The 10,514-nt window shown below is 36.6% G+C and overlaps 1 protein-coding gene across 9 annotated transcripts in view; it reads right to left on the reverse strand.

Moving 5' to 3' along the window:
• Positions 1 to 10,514, reverse strand: part of SLC25A21 (solute carrier family 25 member 21) — a 485,208-nt gene that overhangs the window by 382,964 nt on the left and 91,730 nt on the right. The window contains exon 3 of one of the 9 annotated variants that reach the window (XM_053224380.1): positions 9,069 to 10,506. The exons of 7 other annotated variants lie outside the window; for them this stretch is intronic. In XM_053224380.1, coding sequence (XP_053080355.1) covers positions 10,328 to 10,506 — 179 coding nt within the window. In that variant the 3' untranslated portion in view covers positions 9,069 to 10,327. Of the gene's footprint in view, positions 1 to 9,068; positions 10,507 to 10,514 lie in introns of those variants that run through there. One more of the 9 variants, XR_008299378.1, reaches the window with a different exon arrangement.

The following is a 10,514-nucleotide window of genomic DNA, read 5'->3' on the forward strand; positions in this document are numbered from 1 at the left end:
CTTCTAAAAATCTTTATCTGGACATGGTAATGATTTTAATCCTGGGTCCATAAAGACTGGAAACACTTTTAAAATCTTCTCATTGTCCTTCCCTGGAAGCTTAAAGTTAAATAAATTTCCACACACTGAGAATCGGATTTCTGGTAAACCACATCTCAAGAGAAAGTCAAATGTCATTGTAGATGTCAATTTCTTATTTTTTACTTGAAATTTAATGTAAGTCCTCCTCTAAATTTTTACCATGATAGTTAAAGTAATGCAGTATCACTCTCTCCTATTTGGGTTTAGAACTTTCAAATATGTGTACATGGCTACAATAACCTTTCTTTACTCACAGCCTTTCCCTAACTATTTTTAGCTTTTGCAGTCTTGACATTCCTCACCCCAGCTCATTTTTTTGGAAACAATTTTGTTTTGCTTTCATCTGTGATACAATGACAGTTGGAACGTAAAGTGGTATTCCAGGTGGGTCCCGAGTTCCTTGTCTTCTATATAGTGTATTTTTCCTCTGGCCAATCAATTTTATGATAAATTTAAGTTAGGAAAATTTTAGCAAGTTCAGCTATAAAAAGAACAAATATAGTTATAAATGGTGAACTGTGCAATTTCCTTTGGTTTTTCTAGTCCCTTTTTATATCCTCAACCAAAAAGTTACTGGATCTGAAAATCTTGTGAAATTCTTCCAGTTTAAATCAACAACATTTAGCAACAATAATATAGCAATTATTAAAAAATAAAAGGCTTATAGCATTAATTCATTCCAGTGAATACTTATGTACAATTAGAAGTAAACCCAATCTTATTCTCCTTTTTTCTCTACTGATGAATTACACTGTTGTCACTTTTCATTTTATTATGCTAACTTGAGTTTACATTCAACTAAAAGCTTTCCTGGGGCACCTGGGTGGCTCAGTCGGTTGACCTCTGACTTTGGTTCAGATCATGATCTCAGGGTTCCGTGGGCTTGAGCCCTGTGTCAGGCTCTGGGCTGACAGCTCAGAGCCTGGAGCCTGCTTCAGATTCTGTGTCTCCCTTTCTCTCTGCCCTTTCCCTACTCATTCTCATTCTCATCCTCTCTCTCTCTATCTCTCTCAAAAATAAACATTAAAAAAATAAATAAAAGCTTTCCCTTGGTACAATATTTTATTCCTGGATTTTTAGCTCTGTCTTGTCTGTGGATGCTGCCTTCAGTATTTTGAGCATATTTTCATTTTAACAACAGATGAATGTTATGACCTAGAACACTAACATCTTAACAAATTAACATTGAGAACTCAGATAATCAGATAACCTTTAGCCAAACCTCATAGTGCCTGGAATGGTCTGCATTTTTATGTTTGGCATATGAACAGCTTTCTACCCATGCAGCAATGATCATATCCGTGCAATTTGAATTTGGAATGTGTTCCTGAGATCCTATAGCCAGAGCTTTCCCAGACTCAAATCACAGTAGAATTACAGTCTATTCAACCAAAACTTTCAAAATTTTATTAAATAATTTGGAGAATGAGTGAAGCATATCAATGGCACATTATTCTCCATACTTACTAAAATATTCAAACAATTCAATCAAATCTTTTAAAATCAACTCTGCAAATATTTATTAAATGCTAGAAATTTAATGATGAAAAACATAAATCTATACTACCTAACAAAGCAAGTCCTTACATCTCAACTACCATCAGGGTGATTCTAACTTTTTGGTAGACTTTAAGTTCATGAAGATACAAGTCATTTGACTAACTTATGTATGCTTTGTTAAAGTAGACCTTTAGTGGCAATCTTTGTTTTATATCACTTCTATGAAATAATATGAAATCATAAAGGCTTCTCAATATTTCTTTGGGTCCAGGCCTGTCAGATATGATAGTCAATAATTTTATAAATGTTACTTTTCCCCCATGAATTTTAATGTTCTCAGCTATAAAATGAAGGGATTGAACCAGATGATGGAAACCAGATGATATCTAAGGTCTCTTCCGTTTTTAGGGTACATGGATTCCACTGTCACCAGGAGGAAAGAACATTATCAGGTCTAGATGGATGTTGCCTTGATATACACAGTAACAATATCTGAAGTCCTGACTGGATTTGGGGACACTAGAGCTTAAAGGCCACAGCAAGATCTTTTCAGGGCCTGTCACATTTGCAGTCAAGTTCTACTGAAGCTGATAATTATTCTGGGAGACCAATGCTTTTCCACTCAGAGAAATGTACAAACTGTCACCAGTTGTTGTTCTGCTCCTGAGAGTCTTGCTTGGTCTTACACTCTTGGATCAGATAAATGTGAATGGTATCTGAACTAGCGGTGACCCCTTACCTCTCCTTCAAATTATTGTCTCAAGCAGTCTTCTCTCAAAAAAGGTTAAACATTTCCTTGAAGCTTTCCATGATCTCTCCAGATAAGAGCCCCTTCCACCCTGGTCACTATTCTAACTTGACTGCATCTGCGGTTATGCTCATACTATTATAATTATCTTCTCATATGTTAATTCATGAATTTCTTCAGGGTAAGAATCATGTCTTATTTATCTGTGTATCTAACACAAGAGCTACCACATAGGAGACACTGAAACAGCAGTAATAGCCAACATTTACAGAGTATTCACTAAGTGGCAGGCACTTTATAAATAACAGCTTTAACCCTTATACCAACTGCATGAAGTATTAAATGTCACTATCAGCATTTTATAGATGAAGAAACACGAGTCCAAAGTTTCAGTAACTTGTCTGTGGTTACATTCAACTAGACAGTGACAGAGTAAGAATATGAATCCAAAGAGTCTGGCTCCAGAGTCTGTACTATCAACTACTATGCATTGGTTAATTATCATGAGATAGCACCTTTTAACATGTTACTTTTAATGTTATATTAATATGTTAATATCTTACTGTGACATATATCCTCAGATTATTCTCCCTCTCCTTCTGAGAAAAAGCATGTTGTTTCTAGAGTGGGCCTCCAGATAACACATGGAGTTATATAAAGTAGAACTGTACTTTTAAAAATAGCGATAATTCCATTTGGGAGAGATTAACTGAAACAAACAAGCAAGCAAACAAGCGAAAAAACAAAACGTGAGGAATAGATTTTTTTGTGTTCGCTACTGGGAGAAAATGACCACAAAGGCACACCTGCAAGCATCATCTTCTATAATGGAATTCTTCATAGAATAGACAAGTACAAATATGTCCTGTGTAGATGCAATCTGGCATCTGAAATGCCATCTTCCAATACTGCCATCCCAAGATATGGCCATTAGCTAGTCTGAGATGGCCAGGAGAGGACATTGGTGGAGTGGGTATAAAAACTAGAGGAGCACCAAGAAACAGTCTGGATCCAAATTTGGGGCAACACCTAGCAAGCACCATACCAGCGAGGTCTAAGTATTAGTTATAAACTGAAGTGCTTTGAAGGGGATCAGGCAGCTAATGGGACTGAAGGATATCTTGTTAGGAAAACATTTACAAATACTGGGATAAAAGTAATACTACATTTCTCTCTTAACTCTACTACATATTTTTAAAAATAATAACCATGAGAAAAAATAGGACATGGTGCAAACTACAAAGAACTAAAAAGAGAGACTGATAACACTGTTCCAGGCATTGGTTGCCAAATCTCAATTTTTCACGGGACATCAGAAATCCAGACTTTAATGTGAAATCTTCTAATTTTTAAAATATTAGCAATTGATTCAGTTAAAAGCACACACACAATGTAAATAAACCCTAGATGTGGCAAGCAAAACATAGCTGCAGGTCAGATTTGGCCCACGACCCACCAGTTTGCAGCCTTGGAAGACAGGCTCCAAGTTCCCCAACATTTAGAAAACAGGAAACAATTACATGGGCAAACATGATTACTTGTGGTCAGAAGTAAAAACAGAGAGTAGAATTCAGCAAGTTAGACAAGGTGAGGAAAAGCAAAGGATTCTGGAGGTGAAAGCAGGAGAGAGACCAGAAACCAGGAAGTTCAGTGGGTTAAGACAATGGTACCAGAAAACAAAACCACAAAGAGCAGCCTAATGCAGGAGTTTTGCCTACTAGAGCCATTACTTCTTACTGTAGCTTCTCACTGAAGCTGGTAGTGGGTGGTGGCCATCCTTGGAACCACGGTACACTCAAGGAAGTGAATGTAGGCGGCTGGAAAGAGAAAGCCCTCTTCTCTGCAGGTGTGCTCTGATCCCTGCTGGAACAAAGACAGTCCAGCTGGGATTCCAGGGAGCTTCTAATGGTAAGGGTCCCTGAACTTTCCATTCTAAATAGGAAGCACACCTCAGAGACAAGGAGGTTAAGCCCTCCTATATTTCAGAGTCTCTCCTGTCTGCCAGGGCTCCTCAACTGTTCCACAAATAAAGCACATTTTGCTATGACACCAATGAACAGCACCCGTCCCAAGCAACAACATTTGGGCTGATTCCTCAAATGTCAGTTTGTACAATCTGCCCTCTTTCTTATAGACCACCCAGTCTTCTTATAATGATTCTACATTGTCTCATTTATTTTCTTCATGGCAGCAGAGATCCCAATTTCCTTAGTTAAATTTCATTCCCTCCCTTATGTAACTGCTGATTTATTTGTAATTCCCTGGCTCTCTATTAGTCAGCTCGGGACTTTTTTTTCTCTCTAATCAGCTAAGAAATATAGTAGAATTGATAAACAGCTATTTTTCTACTCAGAAAAGTGAGGAACAAAAATAAAATATGGAAAGAAAAAATTAAGTATAAAGAGATTAGAAGGAAAAGAAAACACAGCAGATGCTACACATAGGTAGCTCATAGTTCTGAGTGTCCTTGTCACTGAATGTAGTGAAAGACATGGACAAGAAAACAGTCTTCATGAATTTAGCCTAGCATTTGGTGTAGCCCATGTTATTACATTATTGTAATGAAAAACACATCAGAATATGTCTAGACACATGACATACTCCTGGTAGAGAGTTCTCTGCACTTCAAAAAATTGTGGTTCAATTTCCTTCTGGGAAACGCTCCAATGGCAACATTTCAGGTTCTTGAAAGGCTCTTCAGAATGACCGCCTAAGGGAAGGCCACCTCCAAAAGAAGACTTAAAGCACCAGGGCACTGCAAGGGCTGGCAGACCTTTCCATGGGAAAATGGTCCGAACAGCATGGCCCCCCTGTAGAAACCCGATGTACAATAATCCACTGATAGGCTTTCCTACGTACAGAGTAGCTGTAACAGTCTAAATAAAACACTGAAAAGAACCTATAAACAGAACAGAAGTAATGAAATACTTTGTTTTGGTGATTCTTTAGTTTTAACTACATATGGATTAAACAAATCCAATTGGTATAACTTACACCAATGTGTTGATTTAAACCAAATTCTATAGGCATTGGAAGTCAGGAAAGGAAACCAACACCACATCCCCATGGTACATTACCTAGTATAGGGTAAATGATGCTGTGCCTGTGTTCTTGCAGAAGAGTCATGAGAAGAATAAATCCTAAACTGCAGCCATCATGCTTAGATTGTATTTCTGGCTGTGCCACTCCCAGACTTAAATCTCTAAATGCCTGAAGTTGGGCAAACCACATGATCTCCTCTCATACGTGTATAAAACAAAGATTACAAAACAAAACAAAAGGACCCTAATTTAATCCAACTTCTAGAATTCTCTGATATTTTATCACATTTGGAAAAGGATGATTTATGAGGTGTGGGGATGCTCTCTGTCTAGACTCAGCAAGTCGGACAAGTATTTCTTAAGTGTATAACCAGTACCACAACTAGATCAATGGCCCACCAGGGTGAACACAATAGTCTTTAGGAAGCCAACAGTCAATACTGGGACAGAGAAGTAACCCTTAGAAAATAATTAAGGAGCATGCCAAAATTGAATATAATTAAATGCACAATGTTGAGGGTTCAGATAATCTATGGAATTTGGTCAATGGCCTAGAGTAGTAGAGAAGATATCTTAGCAGAGGTGGAATTGTAGTTGGGCCTTGAACCCTGAGTAGACACAGCAAAAGGCATACTGGAATCATTACAACTGGAAACGTTACAACAAAAGCACAAATTGGGGGACGTGTTTTGGAGGGAGACCCAAGAGCAGAAATTACTGTGAATTTGGGGACACTTCAACTTGATTGGCATTTATTGAAAAGGGGAAGTCAGATGAGTAAAGCAAGAAGGAGCCAAATTCTGAAGTCTTAAAAGCCTACCTGGTGGAAGTAAAACCTCTGTCCAAAAGATTTAGTCCTCGTTGTAATAGCTAACCCAAAAAGAAGTTCATTTGCCCTAAAGAGCAGCCTAAGTATTGCTCAAAGCACACAACAGTCCCATACAACAATCAAATCTTATGACCAGAATGCAAACTAAAGAAGACCTTTCCTGAAACACCTCCAATTTTACCACTGAGTGTTACCATATACCTTTTCTAATGCTGCAGCTGGTTCAATTATTCCTTCTATCTGGATCCTCCTCTCTAGCCTATATCTTTGAACAACTGTGAATGGTAAATCCCCCAAATTCCAAATTTGCTTCTGTTTGGCTAGGCAAACCAGAGAGCATCCCTTCAGGACTCACAGTAATTCTACCACCATTGCTACCACCATCACCAACACCCCATTCTGTGAATTAATCTGGTGTGTCCCCTGACCTATATACTGTACTAGTCACTCTGTCCCTTAGCCTAGCTCAATTCCATGTTGACAAAAAAGTTGCATCAAGAACAAATAGTTATTAGACTACTACTACATGGCAGCCACTGCACTAAGCACTGAAAACACAAAGGCAAATAAGACACATCAGCTCTCAAAGAGTACAGTCCATTGGAAAGTTGGATCTGTTTTCATTCTTTCATCTGACAAACATCTGTTATGGGCCTATTACATACCATCCATAATACTGGGTCCTAAGGATACAAAAAATGAGTAAGGTATGGTATCTACTCTCCAGGAACTTATGGTCTTTTTGGAAGGGAGACACAGAAACACAAAACAAGCCAACCATGTAACAAATCAATATATTTACTGGGGAAAACTAGAAAAAGAGAATAACCTATTGTACCTTGGGGGAGGGATTTGTTCAGGAAAGTCTTTATAGAGGAGGTGACACTTTAACTGAGATATGAAAGCTAAGTGGGTATTTGAGAGACAGAGCAGGTAGAGAAAAACACTAAATGTAGAGATTATAGCATGGGGGAATATGGAAGCCCAGGTTATTCAGACTACTCTTCTCAATGCAAACAACAATACTGGATAATGTACAAAAACATCTTAAAAACATTAAAAAGCTGAGAAGAAATTATGGAACAACGAGGCTAAAATCTAAGTGAAGCAGTAGCTTAGGGAGGTGAGCAGGGCTCTGCAATTGTTTTTGTTCCAGGACATCTGTCTGTTAGGTAACTTTGAGTTTTCATTTGTAGACTTCTCAGGGTGAGAGAAAACAAAATTAAAGCTCAGGTCCTGTAAGGCGGGAAGACAAACTGAAAAGATTCCTACATTAAACTCTTTCTCCAAAGGGCAACAGTCTCAGGAAAAGGGTGATCTAAAATTAAACTCACTCTATCCTATCCTCTACCCACCCCAGAGGACTGTAAGAAAATGTGTCATTTGCTGAGCAGATTAGCAGGAATAGTCCCTGAGAAACTGTAACTATAATGGCTTTTGAGTGAATCTGAAGACCAAATTCACATCACTGGAAAAAAGGTACCATGAAGCAAGAACCAGCAGAAACAGTGAAATGCAGAAGATCTTCAAAGGCTTAAGATATCAAATCATTAGACATATATTATAAAACAGTTATTCTTAGCATATTTAAAGAAATAAAGAAAAAATGGGATAAAATTTAAAAGGAAAAGGAAAATATCAAAATGTACCCTTAGCAAATTTGAAAAGGAATCAAATAGATCTTCTGAAATTGAAAAATGAAATTAATTTTAAACAAATAGTTTTTGCAAAAATTATAGTAAAGATTAGAGCGGACAGGAATCATCACTGAATGACAAATCTAGGGGGACAATTTTATGAGAAGCAGGATATTTGAGTTTATTGTCTTTGTCTATTTGTTTTTGCATGTACAGTTAACCTATTTTACCTGATTTTGTTATCTTCTATATACATAGAATATTTTTTATTGAGGCAAAAACACTTAACATGAGATTTACCCTCTTCACAAAATTTTAAGTTTACAATACAATATTGTTAGCTGTAGGCACAATGTGGTACAGCGGATCTTTAGAACTTACTCATCTTAAGTAACTGAAACTTTATACCAACTGACAAATTCCCCATTTCCCCCTCCCAGGAGAAAGAAATTTGTATGACTTAAAGTGTTACCCCATAAACTTGCTTGTTAGTTGCAAGAGAAGAAAAAAAAGTAATTAAACAGAAGAGAAATTGGATAAATTGATTGATCAAAATTAATATCACCACCTCCAGATGTGATACTCTAAGAAGGAAACAGCATCATTGATGCAGAATTCTGCCAAGAATGTGTAAGTTGGATCTAATCATGAGGAAACATCAGACCCCAAGTTAGGAATATTCCAATTTTAGAAGTCGAGTATGAAGGCTATGGTCTTCCAGGATGTATAGGTAATAAATAAACAAAGAAAACTATAGAAATGTTCCAGATTAAAAGAGTTTTATGAGACATGACAACTAAATGTAGATACTGTACTGGAGGAGAAAAAAATGCTATAAAAGACATTACTGAGTCAACTGAAAAATTGAATTTGGCAGGATATTAGATAAAAGCACTGTACCAATACTTTCTAATTGTTAGATTTAAATTCATCCCATAAAAATTTATTGAAATTGATAACTTTAATTACATGAAGATAACCTTATTCTTCAGAAATAAACATTAAAGTACTCAGGGGTAAAGGACCATGATGTACATCATTTACCCACAAAATCTTCAGAAAAAAGTTATTTACATATATACAAATATATGTGTGTGTGTTATATGTATATATATTACACACACACACATATATATAAATTACTACATGCAATTGATGTAAGTATATAAAGTTATACATAGAAAGGGAGAGAGCACAAATGATAAAGCAGATGGAGTGCAATCTGGGCAAAGAGTATACAAGTATTCTTTGTACTGTTTTTATTTTTGCAACTTATCCATAAGTTCTAAATGTTTGAAGTTATTTCCAAATAGAAAGGCTAAAAGATAACCTCAATGAATGGATTCAACATCAATCCAGACATAGATGAGGGTACAATTAGTACACTAGAAAATAGGGAAGAAGAAATTATTCAGAATGCAGCATAGTGGAGAAATATGGAAATACAGAAGAGAGGTTAGGATATATAAGCTGAAGAATGAAGGCTAACTATGTTTAACTAGAGTTCCAGGAGAAGAGGAGAAAAATGAGGCAGGAACAGAGACAAAATCTGAAGTAATGACTAACATTTTTTAGAACTGAAAAAAGACACCAAAACAAATTCATAAATCACAATGAATCTTCAGCAGGCAAATAAAATGAAATGCACATAAAGAAACAGCATAGTAAAACTGCATTAAACCAAAAACAAATGAAAAAAGCTAGAGGGGAAAAAAGGACAGATTACTTGCATAGCAGCAGTTTGACAGCTGACAAAAACAACAATGAAAGCCAAAAGACAGTGGAATTACAATTTCAATGTGCTGAGAGAAAAATGGCAGCCTAGAATTCTATACCCAGCCAAAGTATCTTTGTTATAAAGATGTTTTGAGGCAAAGAAAGAGATTTTTCTTCCAGTAGACCCTAACTAAAAAAATTTCAAAAGGACATACTTCAAGGAAAGCAATCTGAGAGAGGAAGGTCTGAGATGCAAGAAGGAATAACAAGCAAAAGGAGTGCTAAATACATGAAAGGAAAGCATGAACAAAGGCACAGAAGCAGGACATAGTCTGGTATGTCTAGAGAATTACCAGAAGCTTGGGTGTGGGTTGGTGGAGCAGAGAGTTAATCTCTCAACTTTATCAAATACAAATCCTATCAGTAAAAAATTAAACTAAGTATGTGCTCGGAATACATGTAAAGCATAGTGAATATAATTATAAATGATATGAAACATAGTTAAATATAATTAAAATTAAAGAAGGATGGGATTAAAAATATATGAATAGGACTTCTGACAGTTTCTTCCCACATTCTAAAAGACTATATATTAACTAGTGGTTGGCAAACGACATGCAGGCCAAATCTGGCTGACCACCTGTTTTTGAAAATAAAGTCCTAGTGGAACACAGTCATTCTCATTTGTTTAAATATTACCTATAACTGCTTGCATGCTATAGCAATAGTTAAGTAGTTTTGGCATATAAATTTAAAATATTTGCTATTTGGCGCCTTACAGAAGAAATCTCCAGCCCTCGAGTTTGAACATGGGTAGGCACAGGAGTATAAAGGGCTCATAAGCCACCACAATGTAGACATGAACATACCGGCAATGGGGAGTCCTCAAAGGATTTTGCACAGGAGAAAGGTCACTCTGATAGCCGTGTGGTAATTGGAATAGAGGAGAGAAGCCTAAGGAA

Source organism: Acinonyx jubatus, chromosome B3, assembly GCF_027475565.1.
Source record: "Acinonyx jubatus isolate Ajub_Pintada_27869175 chromosome B3, VMU_Ajub_asm_v1.0, whole genome shotgun sequence".
Classification (NCBI taxonomy): domain Eukaryota; kingdom Metazoa; phylum Chordata; class Mammalia; order Carnivora; family Felidae; genus Acinonyx; species Acinonyx jubatus.